This window comes from Cloeon dipterum, chromosome 1, assembly GCF_949628265.1.
Source record: "Cloeon dipterum chromosome 1, ieCloDipt1.1, whole genome shotgun sequence".
Lineage (NCBI taxonomy): Eukaryota > Metazoa > Arthropoda > Insecta > Ephemeroptera > Baetidae > Cloeon > Cloeon dipterum.
The window spans coordinates 25,495,091-25,509,831 of NC_088786.1; the positions used below are offsets into that span (position 1 = coordinate 25,495,091).

Below are 14,741 nucleotides of genomic sequence, written 5' to 3' on the forward strand. Positions count from 1 at the left end.
AAAAAACTGCTGCAGAATAACACGCGCATGCAGATGGAAAGTTGTAGATAATGAATAACAAACAGTCAGCAACTCTTTTCTAACACTGAGAAGCGAAAACTGCGGGAAAACGTTGCAATATAATTTATCGTGTCTGTCTGGCAAAAAAAGAGAGTAATTTTGTGTGTCTCGTGTGTGGCCCGCTTTCCGTGTCCGGTTTGTTTTATTCTTGTTGTTGGTGTGTGTATGTACAGAAAGAACGTAAACTTCTTCAAACTCCTACTTTTATTAGCTGCCGATATATTGCCCGTTGAAAGCACCCAAAGCAGTGGCGAAACTGGGATTCAAGCCAAACACTACTACACACTACGCTTATGTTTTTTTCTCGTTTTCTGTTTTCTTCCAATCGAATGTTCAGAAATGAAACTCTTTTGAATTTTCGCAATCGAAATTTTGCTGGTAGGCACGTCGGTGTTATTTTTTTTTTTCAAAAATGGCCAAACAAAACAAGCAGCTGTTGAACTGCGGAAAGCAACTTTGCCTCGGCTTTTTCACGCCGAGAACTCCAACCAAGTTTGTACTGCTGGCAAGAAGTATGTGCAACACGTGTGTGTGTGGGTGCGATGCGGGGAACGCGGCCTCGACGGCTCTACTACTGCAATATGTATGTAATAATTATTGTTGGCCGGCTCTGGCTGCAGGGGCAGAAAGCAGCTCTCTAGTTACGCTCGTTTGTTTTTGTACCTGTCCTTCCGCGTCTGTGTACACGACCGAGTGGGCATTGCTAATTAGCGGCGTGAAGGAGATCTTTTCGGCCTGGTTAAGGGCCGACTGGACCATGAGACCCTGCGCGGGCCCGCTGGTCGCCTGCTGCGTGACCGTTGGAAGCACTGTGCGAGACAAATGCAGCCCGAAACCAAGGCAAAAGGCAAAGAAACGCAAGGCGGCATGCAGATTCCGTCGTCCACGATGAGAGAGATTTAGCATTCGCATGCAGAAACATAGAGAACAGAAATAAATCGTGATTTGTGATTTGTTAAAATGGATGTATATATATCAAGCCGGCCTGTTTGTCTGCGAGTGCCGCGGGTAATCGATTTTCGGCCCTCGAAACAGGTCGGCTATGGCAAATGAGACTTTTACTTGAGCTTAACTACGGTGTGCGCCAATCTGCTATGCAAATGAGTGTGAGAAGAGGGTGCGTGAGATAAAAATTCATACTTGTAAATGCGAGCAGGGGGAGAAGGAAATAATGTTCTACCAAAAGGCGTAACTTTCTTTCAAGAGCTATGCAAATCTCCGAGAAAAAACGGGTAAATTAGGATAATTGTACCAAATCTCTTGCAACTGCTTAGATTAAAATCCAAGAACCTAATTTGAATCTTGCTGGAAAGTAAACGAAAACTAAAAAAGGCAAAGGAAACGGATAATTGTGCGAAGGGCAAGCCTCAGTGCGTTTCCAACCGGAAAGCCAGCCGACTCTAATTAGAACTTGTCGCATTCAAGAGTCGGCCCCCGGGGGCCAAACAAGCGAGAGAGGGTCTCGTTAAAACGTGGGGGCAAAAAGGCTCAACAGCAGCAGAAGGGACGATCGCAAAACTCCCAGTGGCGAGTGGTACGAAAAACTAGAGATAATAATTCAGCAGCGGGACAATCAAAAGCATGCAATGAGATTTTGCGCAGAGACAGGGGTTGAGGGGTGCCAGCAGTCTGCAGGGGTGCGTTGCAGTCTTTCCTCTTCTTTCTCGGCGGCAGCGCATTTCGCTACTCCGCGGCTCTCGCCAGGGACGATTGGCTCTTGCAATTATCACCGGCGGCGGCGGCAGCAGCAACAACAGCAGCAGAATAATAGTCTATAGTATATATATGATCTCGTGGCAGTTTGCGCACTTTGCTCCCCAGAGAGCGAGAGAGACAGTTTGAGTGTATTTCCTCTTTTCACTTTTCCATTCTTTTTCTCTTTTCTTCGATTGTAATTTGGCAACGAAGGGCGGCGCACCAAGGACCTTCCTGTTCCGTTTTCCTTCTGACTGAGCAAAAAATAAAAGGGAGCGCTGCGTTTGCTCGCATGTTTCATAGTTCTGAGAGTGTGAGCGAAAGAGAGCGTGTGGTTGGTGTGCGATTAAATCGACCCATTGACAAGATCAGCGGCAGCACCAGCGACAGCTTTTGTTTGGTGAAATTAAGGTCTGTGCAGCAGGAAAAATGGCGAAACCCCGGCCCAATGGCGAACGGAAAGCGGTCTTTTATGTTACTGGTTGGTTATTCATCGCGCAAAGTTCGATTTTTTTTATTTATATATTTATTTAACAAAGCTTTCCTTCCACCGGCGGTTAAAATAGAGTGGAGAGAGACAAAACACATTGTAGCGTGCCTGCGCGGCGTTAATTTCACCAGTTCGAAGCAGCGTTTTTGTCTAGACTAAAATGTAGTTGAAAGAATAAAAGCGCATGAGAGCCCTTTCGACCGTGCCTGTCCTTTTGAAGAAGCGTCAGAAGCGGACTGAGAACTAGACTCGTGGCTGATTATGCTTCATTTCTATGCAATGAGGTTTAGTCTAATTAAAAATCAATGCCACTGTTTTAGCACGCTAAGGTCCAACAACAAGGTGCGCCGTTCTCAAAATTCAGCCATGCCACCGCCATAACTCGCCATATTTACAGCGAACACAAAGACATAGTCTCGTCTGGACACGAAGCTACTGCTAATTAAGAGTAAATTGTTTAATATATAGAATGTACGCATGTATGACAGTGAAAAACAAATGAGGACGCCAATGAAATTGCCGTGAAGTAGACGGGAGAAATTCCGGCCAGGTGCCGGATTATGAAGAGAGAAAGAGTGGCATGCAATTTTGGCTGGCAACCAGGCGTTGGCATGGCAAAACGTTGAAAATTTGAATTCAAGGGCGGCTTGGTTTGTGTGTCATAAAAAGGAGATTGGAGCTAGGAGTTTGAAGCATTAATAAAACAAATATTCATGCATATCAGGCAATTATTATTTCCAAAATACTGGGGCCATCCAAAAGGAAAAACGAGATACAAGACATGGTCAAGTGCGGACGAGCCAAAAAGTCGCGCGCGCCTGCAGCCCTCTAGCTTTTGCTTGCTTTCGCGTCATAGAAAAGCGGCGGCTCTGCTATGAATGCATCGTGTGAAATTGTGTGCCGACTCTCGTCTGTCTGTCTGTCTCTCGACTAAGGAAGCAGTTCTCTCGAACCTTTTGGCTCACCCATGCACTTGCAACAAAGCTTAAAGCACCAGGAACAACACGCAATAGCTCAGAAAATAAAACAAATCAAACACTTTGCCTCAACAACTTAATTGCATCGGGTACGATCTCTCACAATTATTAAAGATAGGCACTTGTATAATAAATTTTTATATCTGCTTTTACAAACACGTTGATTTCTCCCTCTCTCTATATAATAATTATAATAATGCAGCAGGATGGTTGCGTGGATTTTATATAAATGTATGGTAGAGCAGAAGAAGCTTGAGACTGTCTAGCTTGGTCTTGTACAAACAAGGAGTCTTTCTGTCCTTGGTGTGCGTCAGAATGCAATTAATCAGGGCAAAGTGAGAGCAATCATATATAAATAGGGAAAAGCTAATTCAAGGAGTGGAACTCGTGCCAATTTTTAGCAAAGCGTGATCTACAAATACATGAACAACTGTAATTATGTGGCCTATGGTAGCTGTAGCAGAGTGTAGCATCAATCAATCAATCAATCAATAAAATCATGTCGCAGTACATTGATCAACAATAAGTATTGGAAATTTTTTCATTTCTTTCGAGTAGTGAGAGGTCTAGAGGGGACAATTGGTTGCCACTTTTCGTCAGACAAAAATCATAAGTTACGATACGACTAACAAACACACGTTAAGTTTCAGCGGCGGGCACCGCCTCTTGGAATGAAAAAGAAGTGTTTGAAAATTTCATTCTGATATCACAGTCCTGAACTGGCCGCCCGGAGTGCTTTCGCACGCGTCCAATTTTGCCTAAAAGAGGCTCTGGGCGGCCGCACAATCCGAATCTTCACACAAAAATTTGGGTTTCTTTGCGTTGTACGAAATGATGTGTGTGGTGTGTAATTCGAGAGGAACTTTGCTCTCCTCAAAATTTTCAGAAATCGTTCTGTTTTCCACACCCAAAAGTTTTCTTTTGCAGCCTATTCGAATCAACAATCACAAAAATAAAAGGCACTGTCACAAAATTATAAATATATTATAGCCCGAATTTTTAACACAAACCGTTCGCGTTTTTTGCGTCCCTGGCGAAAACGGGGGACAATTTTAAGTTTTAATCACGAATAATTCCTTGACCAAACACGAAAAAACCGTTCGTGGTGCCTCAATGATACGACTTTGTTCAACTTTCTTAAAAACGTTTGAAAGCAACTGAAAAATTTAAATCGCAATTATTGAAATCCTCTTGCATCACATCGATTCTTTCAAGATAGCCCCATACGACAGCCACTCGGCCTTAGGGTTATTTCCATTACGTACTACCTTACACGATTAAAAATAAAACGATATTAATATTACACCATCATGTCGTCATCATTTCGTATCTGTATATAATGCGGTAGTGTTATGTTACGCACGTGAAAATAAAACTAATATGAAAAAAGGCAAGAGGCACATGATTCCTTTACTCTTAAACTCGAATGTTGTTGCTTCAATGCAATAATTCATCTACGGACTTAACGAACTTTCTTTTCTCCCTTTCTGGCTCTACGTTAAACTACAGCATTTTTCGCTAGTTAACTGCGGCAATATTATATACACACACATCATTGTTTGTTGAACATAGAGTATCGCGCGGGCTCTCCAGGACCCCGCGCTTTGTGTAGATTGTTTAGAGATAATGGCTACTTGGACGCGCGAGACTGGCGACAGGTGCCCTTTCGAGGACGATCCGCTTCCTCAGGCTGACACGGCGTTTACTTTCACAGATTTTCGGATATCATTATTGTCTTCAAAAATAACTGTCACGTCACAAAATATAAGGCGAATTTTGGAGTCTGCCGATCGAGCCGCTCCCATTTCCGAGTGACATGCGTGTCCACCAGCCTCGACGCGAGTGTGAAACTCATTTCGTTACAAACTAGTAAAGTGAAATACTTAAAATCCTAGGAGACATGTTTTAACAATACAATATAGTTCGCGTAGGAACAGTACAAATCAAAGCTTCAGGCCTACATTGTATGGAAATACTTTCATCTCTCGGACCAATTTTTTTTCGCTTTTAATGTATCAAAATGGATTATTATTTTTTACTTCGTGTGTTTCAGTATTAGAAAATATATTTGCGGTGCTGTGACTTATATAATTGTTAAGTTCAATCACTTTTTCCTCGTTATATAAAACTCGTCCAGATCAAAAACAAATCAGTTATCAGTAAATGTTAACACCAACAAATGCAACAAATCTATCCACGAATAAATTCAAGAGGAAAGTAATTCAAACTCGTTACAATTGAACTGAAGAATTACTTTATACCAACAACAAATTTTGAAAGTTAAACTCGGCTATCAATAATTTTAGCATGCCGCCGTCGGCATCATTTCTTCTCACGCAATTTATCACATAATTTTTAATGACTACACAACAGTAATAATTATATTATAATAATTCGTACATAAAATTTTCACCGTCTCTTAAAACTTCACATCAACGCTCAAACTTGGCATTCAAGGCAAAATATGCGAGATCTGCCTTTGCGTTTGGTTTTTTGTTTTTGCTTTCGCTTTTTTCGTCTGCAGTTCCTCTCTTTGTGAGATTTGTGAATTGGGTCAAAAGCTCTGCAGCTCTGCGCTCTCGTGGCAATTAATGAATCAAACAGAGTGAATTATGCGGAGTCAAACACCATCAGTAAAAGCATTAGCGTTTGTGATAAAAATATTAACAAAGTAGTGTGTACGGTGCCAAGGCGCAGTGGAATTTGTCACAATAAATGCATCTTGGGTTAATCATTCATTTTATCCGAGTATAATGTGAAAGCCAAGTTTTTCATGCCCGCAGTATTATTTGTACAACTATTTCGATTTGACAAAGTATGTCTGCCCGTCTATGGAATCAAGCGATCAAGCAAGTTTGTGTGTCTCCAACAAAAGCCACCTTCCACAAGCACTTGAGAACGTTTGCATGATTAATTTCCTTGTTAAGGATCAACGGATGGAACAGGAGTGCCCAGAAATCAATTAAAGCCGGCTGGTTTTGAAAGCAGATGATGAGAGTCTAAACAACAGCTTCTCGCCCAAGGTTCTTTTTCCACGAACTGAGACTGCAGTTTGTTGTAGAATCATTTTATTATCACAGCTACCCTGTGCAAGGTATAAGTTTTCGCGTTAAATTTAGTTGATGGTCGTTTCGATTACCAAAAGGGTGAGGGGAGGATAACGAATGATGGTCATCCAGCGCGCATTGACAATTTAAAATGATTAAAAAAACAAACACAATATTAAATTACTTCCCTAAATAGACTAGTAGTAGGAGGAACTAAAGGGGAAGGAGAATTGATAATATTGAGACCTAAATTTTGTGAACTACGCGTCTGTAGGAAGATAAGACGATCATGAGAGGGGCGCGCGCAAAAACGGGCAGGATTACAATTGAAGCAGACGATCATCTCAATAGGATTTTTCACGAGTAGGATAGAGCGAGGGTACACGAGAGAATCGCAATTCAACTAACTGCTAGTGGTTAAGTTGTTAAACGTCGTCGTACGCACATTCAAAGCATCTCTCTAAAATCTACAAGTTCTCTTCGATTCAGTTTGGGGGGGAGGGAAGGGGGTAGGTAGATTCAAGCCAGTGGCAGGAACTCAACAAACTACACAAAATTAGGCTAATTAATTGTAAAGCAATAAGTGAATGAATGAAATAACGAACGAACGAGTGAGTTTCGTCGGGAAAAATATGGCATCCGTGGCAAATTTATAAAACTGCGTCCCTTGTACTTTTTTGCGAGTCAGTAAAATTACGAAAATACAATTTGATGCGACTGTGCGGTCGGCTTCGAAATTGCTGGCTATTTTGCAAGGCCGCATGCAGCGAAAGCGGCCGGCCCACCTGCACCGCCTCCCCCGGTTTCGTGTATGGCACAAAATGCGAGACTACTACTACTACAGAAAGCGTCAGTCGGCATCTGCATTAGATGGACTTCATCTTTTTGTAGGAGAGCGCGGCGGCGGCCACGCTCTGCGGGGTAGAGCCGACCGCCTGCTGGCCGCTGGCGGTGGCCAGCGGCAACGCGTACGGGTGGTAGTGGTGCAGCTGGGCCGACTGCATGAAGCTGTGGTGCGCGTGCGGCTGCGACATCTGCTGCATCATCCCGAACTGGTTCAGCATCTGCGGCGATAGCAGCAGGCGCGGCTGCTGCTGGGCCGCCATGAACGGGTTCATGTAGGACATGTTCATGGCCGACTGCATCATTTGAGAGTTAGCCGCCGCCGACGGGGCGGCCGCGGCGGCGGCCGCAGCCGCCGCGTTTAGGTTGGCCCGCATCAGCAGCTGCTGCGAGAAGGCGTTCTGCGCAGAGGCCTGATTGGCCGCGGCCACCGACTGATACGGCAGTCGGGCAGTCTGATTGATCATCTGCTTGTTAAGGGCAACTCCGGTATAGTTCAACGCGGTCATAGGGCTTATGGAAGGCGCGACACTCGTGATGGCGCTCGCCTGCGACACTTTGGGCTGTTGGTAGTAGGCCGAGACGTCAAGCGTCTCGGTTACATTATTGTTTTTTTCGTTTTCGTCGTCGTTTCCGTTCTCCGTTGGCTTCTGCTGTTGCGACTGCTGTTGTTGCAGACTGTTTTCAATGAAAGACTGTGGCAACAGTGAGGGTGAGGGGTTTTTACTCTCTTCGGGTCCTTCGGTATTGTTGACCAGAGGGAAATTAGTAGCCAACGTAGTAGGTGTGCTTGCGGAAGGGGTTAAGGATGCGGAGGAGGAAACAGAGGCCATAGAGTTTGTGATCATCAAGGCAGAAGCAGTGGTGCTTGTTGTAGTAACATGGGAGGAAGAGGCCTGCGGGTTGGTCGTACCACCGGTACTGCTCGAATACTCACACGTTACAGGAATATACGAAGCGGGTTGCTGTTGCAGGGTCATCAATTGTTGGAGTGTATTTCCACTTGGTTGCGGGTACACAGGCACACCTGACTTGTCAGTGGCTGCTCTCTTGTAGGGAACTGCCATTCCAGTAAATGCCTGCGGATAGAGCACAAACTTGGTTTTGTTTTCAACGCACTCTCCTGCTACCGCATTACTTACGTCGTAGTAAAAATTGCCCAGTGACTTCACGTCCACCTACAAATCGTCAACAGCATGGATTAGATCAAAATTGCGTGAACACGTCATTTTTGCACAGGGGCGGGTCGCGCGCGATTGCATGCTCCGTGAAAATTTGGAACCGCCCAAAGGCAAAACTTCAATTTTGTAACGACTCTTGGCTTTTATCGCCAGTCGCAAAACGAAATGCCGGAAAGTAGAGCAGGCGACCCGATAATTTCATTCCGAGAAAGAAAAATGAGTGCAAAGAAAATAATGAGGCATTAGACCACTGCAAAAAGTGCCATGCAAAAATTTCAGTCCCAACACCACAGAGTCACGGAAGGGGGGAAACGTAACTTTGCAGACAACGCTCGCTCATTATGCAGGAATATCGAATCGGGGCGTTGGAGGGAGAAAAAGTCTCGACTCGATTCTTTATGGCAAAATGTGTGACGGAGCCGAAAAAAAAGAGGAAGAAAAATACGCGAGCACAGAGGTGCTAGCACGAAAGGCTGGCTCTCATTAAGTTATATTGAGTGGCGGCAGCTCGGAGCCGATCCCCAACGGGGGGCGTTTGATTGGATCCAGAGGGTGTCCATCGTGTGTGATTTGCAGCACCCCCAGGAGCCGGCCCCAGACCTGTCCCCACGCAAGGCAGCGTTATCGCTCAATGTGACTGTGTACCATTTGCAGGGTATCCTCTGGCAATCCAGCGTTAAGAACTGCGAGTGGTGCGGACGGCGGTGCAGGTCGCTTTCTATTTGCTTTAGTTTCAGCAGACAACATTTGGAATGCGTTATCTGAGCTCTGGTGGATTACTGGGGTGGATTCAGAGTTGGGCAATGCAATGTCAGCAGCTGATGCAGTCTTTTAATTGGCGGGGTGAGAGTGAGTGAGTGTTACATGCAGAGTTTTTCGACACAGCCAAGCGGCACACCAATTTTTTGTTCAAGCAGCGTCCCATTCCGTAGCCATCCAGCAGACAAAGCAGCGCAAGCAAACAAACACAAGAGAACTCGGTGTAGAAAGCTTTATTATTTCGGCGGGGTCAGAAATAGAGAGAGCCCTGCGATTCAAATGAGACCGTCGGCCAAAATTCTGATGCTGACGCACACTTTTCACTCCGGCGCGGGAGGGCGATTTGTCATTGAGCCTGAATTACTTTGCATGTAAAATGGATACTTTTTGTGCTGAGCTTGTTGTTTTTGCGTCGACTGCGAAAAACTTGCTACAACATAATACATTCAGCGGATTCGGTGAGGGCGATTCTGGTTTTTAGATTCGAGTGTTTATAAAGTCCGTTTCAATTTTTCATGCGGCGGGCGTTTTACCAGCACCAGCAAAGTCATAATTTTGTCACGTGGGTCTCATTTAAATCTGGCGATCAGGGCCAAGAAAATGCTCATCTGTGAAGTGAAATCATCAGATAAAGTAGTCAGAGCAAACTGAAACCATAAGGAAACCATACAAATGTAAGAGACCCCTTCCCTACTTAAATATGTACGGTTGGTTCAAGTCGCATGCAAAAGAAGTATAAGATATTCTCATCCCATTAGACAGGCATTCACTTTTGTTGATAAGTAAGTTAGTCATTGATTGCGTTAGTCGTTCGATTAGTCGGTGAAGAATGCAAAAATCTTACCTCAAGACGATCTGATCGAGCTATTTTTTGATGACCAGTGACGCCCTGAGGCATGACTGCCAACTGTGAGGCAGAGTTATCAGCAGGTATTACGGGAAGTAGTCCAGTGGGGACTGAGGAACCTGGTGTATAAAAAGGGGAGAAGGAACCTGCAGCAGCCACCTGAGCAGGGATACCCAGGAAGGGAGCATTACCAGCCTACACAAGTAAAAAAGAAAACATTCAATTAAAAGTCAGCACTACACAAACCATTCCGGTGAATTGAAAAAAGGAGAATGAAAAAACAGCATGTCAGCGTCGGTACTGAGAGAGGGAGAGTGCAAAACGATTCTTACCACGGCTGAGGCAGGCATTTGCCCCGGCACCAGGGTCTGTCCTGGGGCCAGCCCCATTTGCTGCATCAAGGCGTTCTTCAGCGCCAGGTGATTGCGCCCGTTTATCAGCAGTTGGTCCTTCAGGTGCTGCGGAGGGTGGAAATACTTGCAGGGAGGCTTTTCTCGGTTGCATCGGCCCTGCGGCAAAGAGAACAAGTTCGGTCACAAGGTCTGGCGGTTGAAAATCGATCAGCTTGTTGTAAAACGGGTACAGAAAAAACCATTTTATTGATTGCTACTGGGCCACGATCTTTCGAGTCTTTCAAAACAATAACGCCGCGTATTCTGTTTGCTGTGTAAACGCAATCGCTGCTGATAGCGCAAATCAAACAGCGGCCGCCCCCTCCCCCACGCGCGGCGCACAACTTTTGCCCACTTTTCCTCGCAGCGGGTTTCGCTCCGCTCTCCTCTCGCACGGGGTTTTGTATTTATTCGGGCCTCCCGATATGGCCGTGTGTCATTTCTAAGGGTCCCACCAAGAATAACTTTGTACGCCGCGAAGCCTTAGACATGAGAGAGAGGGCTTATGTATTTTAATAAAATGTAGCTCGCTGCTGCCACCGCTGGCTCGACGCTCGCCTGCCAGGTGTACTCGGCAGTAATGAATGTGGAAGGCGAATTAATAAAACAGCATTTCTAGGAGGCCGAGGCACTTCAAAAGGCCGTTCGTCTTGTCCTTTGCAACCGACTGCCTGCCAGAGATGTGTGAAAGAGTGCGTGCGTGGCCGGTGAATTAAATAAAAAGCTTACTAACACCGCCACCACCGCGCACATCTAAATTAATTTTAGCCCGCTAAGGGGCCGGCGTCCGCTTCCTCCCGACCGACTGGTCCATTCAAACTTTCGACTTGGCCCTCGCTCCGACACAGTGATTAACGCGTAATTTTTTCGCAGCACGTGTCACCGCGGATAAAACCTTTGACAGCGACGGCTCTTAAGTCATTGTTAAAATTAATATGCGAGCTCGGAATAGCAGCAGTGATGACGCCGGAGCCGATTTTACGGAAACGAATGCTAACGGCTCGAGGAATTTTTCCAGCTAGTCAATTTATCTCCTCAACGTTTCCGACGCCATTTATTTTCAAAGTCGCGAAACGAGCAGTTTATTTTCGCAGAAAGGTACGAAGGCAATTTAGGCATGTTTTAGGACCAACCCCGGCGACCTCTAATTTAATTTAGCTTCCAGAGTGCATAAACCAGATTGGAAGTTTGAAGGAGAAAAGCTGCTGACGTGAGAACGACTATACACAATTTCAGCTCATTCCGATTTTGAACAATGATGGAAGCACTCTTGGTACGTGATTACACGACTCTGTGGTCACGAAGGTTTCGCTACTCGACCTCAAAAAGCGGTTAGCGGTCCCTCTCCTTGTGCCAAAATCCAGCGGAGCGATCGCAGGCAGTCGATGGCTTGGAAACCGATTTTGCAATTTTTGCGCGATGGGAACGACGAGTCGGCCCCGAAAAACCGCCCCGGCTCTTTCTCGCTCCTTCCACCGTACGCATACAAATTTTTGCGGCCGAGCGAAAACCGCGACAAGGCAGTAGACAATGCTCGCGAGCTGCCTGCCGCTGCTGGTGCACGAGAGCGAGAGACACTTCTCCTCCGCCCGGCGTATTGAGTACATAAAAGGAAAGTTGTCCGCGAGTAAGGCAATCGGCTTTTTTCTACAAAATTGCAATGCACCGGCCGGCGTCGGTGCTGCCATAACGAACACGTACGAGTTTGCATCGCGCGCGAGACAAAAAGAGTGAGAGAGTGGAACCGGTTCTCGCGGGCCGTCCAGCCAACCTGTTTCTTGCGCTCGCTTGGTTTTGTTTTACTGCTCTGGCCGCCCGAAGAGCATCAGCAACCTATGCGGTCGCGCGGTGGTCTCGGCCTCTCCACGGTTCGACTGCAGAGAGGAGGATGGCGGGAGGCCGGCAATAAAGAGATGACTCTAATGAGCGCGGGCGGGCGGGCGGATGACTCACCTTGATTGAATCGTAGCAAGCGGTGACGCGCCCGTTCTGGACCTCGACGTTGGCAGGGGGGTGTGCGAACTTGCATTCGGTGTCCGGCCTTGAACACTTGTTCCGCTGGAACTCACGGCACACTTCCAGCTGCAGCCACCTCGAGTCTTTACCGTTGAGGAGATTGTTCATGTTGACCATCGCCATGTTTGTTCGGGTTGTCCAAGTTGTCTTGACACAAACAACAACTGAGTTCTCGCGCACAGAGCAGTTTCGTCACGCGCGGCTGATTGTGTTCGTCTTCTTGAGGTTCGCGCTCCGGCTTTTTAGGACTCGGAGTTGCAGCGTTTGTAACAAATACTTATAAAAACTCGCATGGCTTGCTTAAAAATTTAAAAAATGCAGCTTATACAGAAAAGTCATCACAATACAAAAATTGTTGTTTGTATATGCAAAATAGATATCGGGAAAACTAAGATTATCACAATACTAGTGGAAATACATTCCCGCCTTGTTTCAGAGTTGGTTTGAGTTGTGTGAGTGTCCTTGGTTTTCTTTCTTCTTTTCTTTACTTCTTCTCTTCTTCTTGTAGTTGGCGATTATTATTTAAACGAGATGCTGATTGCTGTAGTGTTTAGAATGGGCATTCTTTTTCGCTGACCATTTATGGAGCTCAAATTCAGGCACAAATCCACCTCATAGAGGACATTGACTAGTTTTCATGTGTTTATAAGAAAAATCATGGCTTCTCACAAGAAAGATTTGGCCAACCTTTCCTTATCACAAAAAACAGGTGCTGCTGCTGCTGCTGGCAATTTCGCTGAGATGGCTTTCTGGCTGGCGGGCGAAGCTTCTTCAGTGGTTGTGGACCTTCTTGGGCAAACCCAGATTTGTGGCATGGCACGGCAACCAAAGTTTCCTGAAACAAAAACCACACTCCATTAGGTCCTGCGTCGTTTGTTTTGAGTTATTTCGGTGGCGACGGGCCGTTGGCTGCCGCACCGATGGCCCCGCGCTTCGAGCGAACGATATACCTGCGTGTCACAACACCGGCTCTCGTCACCGATTTACGGCCAATAAAGCGGCAACGACACAATAAAAACGGTGCATCCCGTCGTAAGGCGCAAATTGAAATGAGTCTCGGGCGATAAATCACGCGGATCCGCGATCGGGACAAATTGCGCGCGGCGTGCGGCGCGTGGCGTGAAATTTTTGCTCGCGAGCCGCCTAACGAGCGACGGGACCGAGGCAGCAATGAGACGAGGAAGACGCCGCGAGAGAGTGAGAGAGCGGCGCGCGCTATTTTCGACTCATGCGTATTAATATTCTATTTCCATAACGTTACGTCGGGAATCTTTGGCACACGAGCGTATTTTTAATACTTTCAAAAATATTCATCCCAATTTTAAACGGCCGCCCTGCGTTCAATGAGCGACTTGACATCAGATCTCCGTGCGGCTTACTCATCGCGATACCGATGAAGACTTCTTCAAAATGGTCTCGCAAATAGACACTGTGGGATCGCACACTCGGCCGCAAATCTAGTAATTGGCGATAAATATCACTTGGATTCGCCTCAGCGGATGTTTTGACATGTGGAAAATAAACATTGAGGTCTTATTTCATGATTTTTATTCATGGCTACTGAATTGTAAGAAACATTTCTAAACGCACGGCGGATTTATTTGTCGCTGAGTTACAAAAACATTACTTTTGCAAAAAGAGAATTCGAAATTTCAATTGTGGGTGATTGCTCAGCTTCTTCAGAGATTTAATTTGCTCAAAATATCATTTGATGCAAAATCAAAAATAATTTTGAATCATAATTAATTTTTAATTCTCGTGCACATCAGAGACGCTGCATGGGCAACGCCATCCTGGTAGTCTGGAATATTTATCACTCTCAGAACTGAGCAAGAGATCTCTATTTAAAATACAATGTTTTTTCTAGCAAAAACAATTCAACGCAGGGAGCTGCTCTTAAATGTAAACACCACGGATTAGAAAAAATCTCAATGAATGCTAAGATGCAAATTCCGAAAGGGCCAAGGGAAGAATTAGCGTTTGAAGGGCATGCTTTCCGTGAGATAATGTGAAGTTTCCTGCGAAATTGGGTCTCTAATGCCGCAGATTCTAAAAGCACCCGACCGAAATCTCCGCCCACCGGAATAGCCGGTTTTTCAGAATAATTTGTATTGGCGTGCTCGCCCGAATATGGTCAATTTGCCTCCATGGCTGGCTGTCAAATCGATATGCGCACTTCATGTACACGCTATACGTGTGTTCATATACATGCACATGTATATATATGTATATATCTAATAAAAGTACATATGTTACGTGAGCTCTCTTCCTATTTCCCTTTTCGGTTTGTTAGCTCGCCAGTCAGACTGGCGCCGGACAATCGATGCGAATCAATCCACTCAAAATTCTGTCGATCCGATTTCGTATTGAAATGAGGAGAAATTGTTGCTGTCGCGCCAGAAAAACATTGGCTGCGATTCTTTATTTATTTATT

General features: G+C 45.6%; 1 protein-coding gene across 10 annotated transcripts in view; it reads right to left on the reverse strand.

Moving 5' to 3' along the window:
- Window positions 1–14,741, reverse strand: part of mbl (muscleblind) — a 28,370-nt gene that overhangs the window by 5,509 nt on the left and 8,120 nt on the right. For 5 of the 10 annotated variants that reach the window (XM_065476141.1, XM_065476143.1, XM_065476145.1 and 2 more), the window contains exons 2-7: window positions 12,245–13,142; window positions 10,232–10,408; window positions 9,897–10,094; window positions 8,939–9,121; window positions 8,255–8,290; window positions 2,960–8,191 (exon numbers count right to left, since the gene is read on the reverse strand). In XM_065476141.1, the coding sequence (XP_065332213.1) occupies window positions 7,136–8,191; window positions 8,255–8,290; window positions 8,939–9,121; window positions 9,897–10,094; window positions 10,232–10,408; window positions 12,245–12,430 (1,836 nt within the window). In that variant the 5' untranslated portion in view covers window positions 12,431–13,142 and the 3' untranslated portion in view covers window positions 2,960–7,135. Of the gene's footprint in view, window positions 1–723; window positions 870–2,959; window positions 8,192–8,254; window positions 8,291–8,938; window positions 9,122–9,896; window positions 10,095–10,231; window positions 10,409–12,244; window positions 13,143–13,257; window positions 13,479–14,741 lie in introns of those variants that run through there. The other 5 variants (XM_065476149.1, XM_065476144.1, XR_010574115.1 and 2 more) reach the window with 5 other exon arrangements.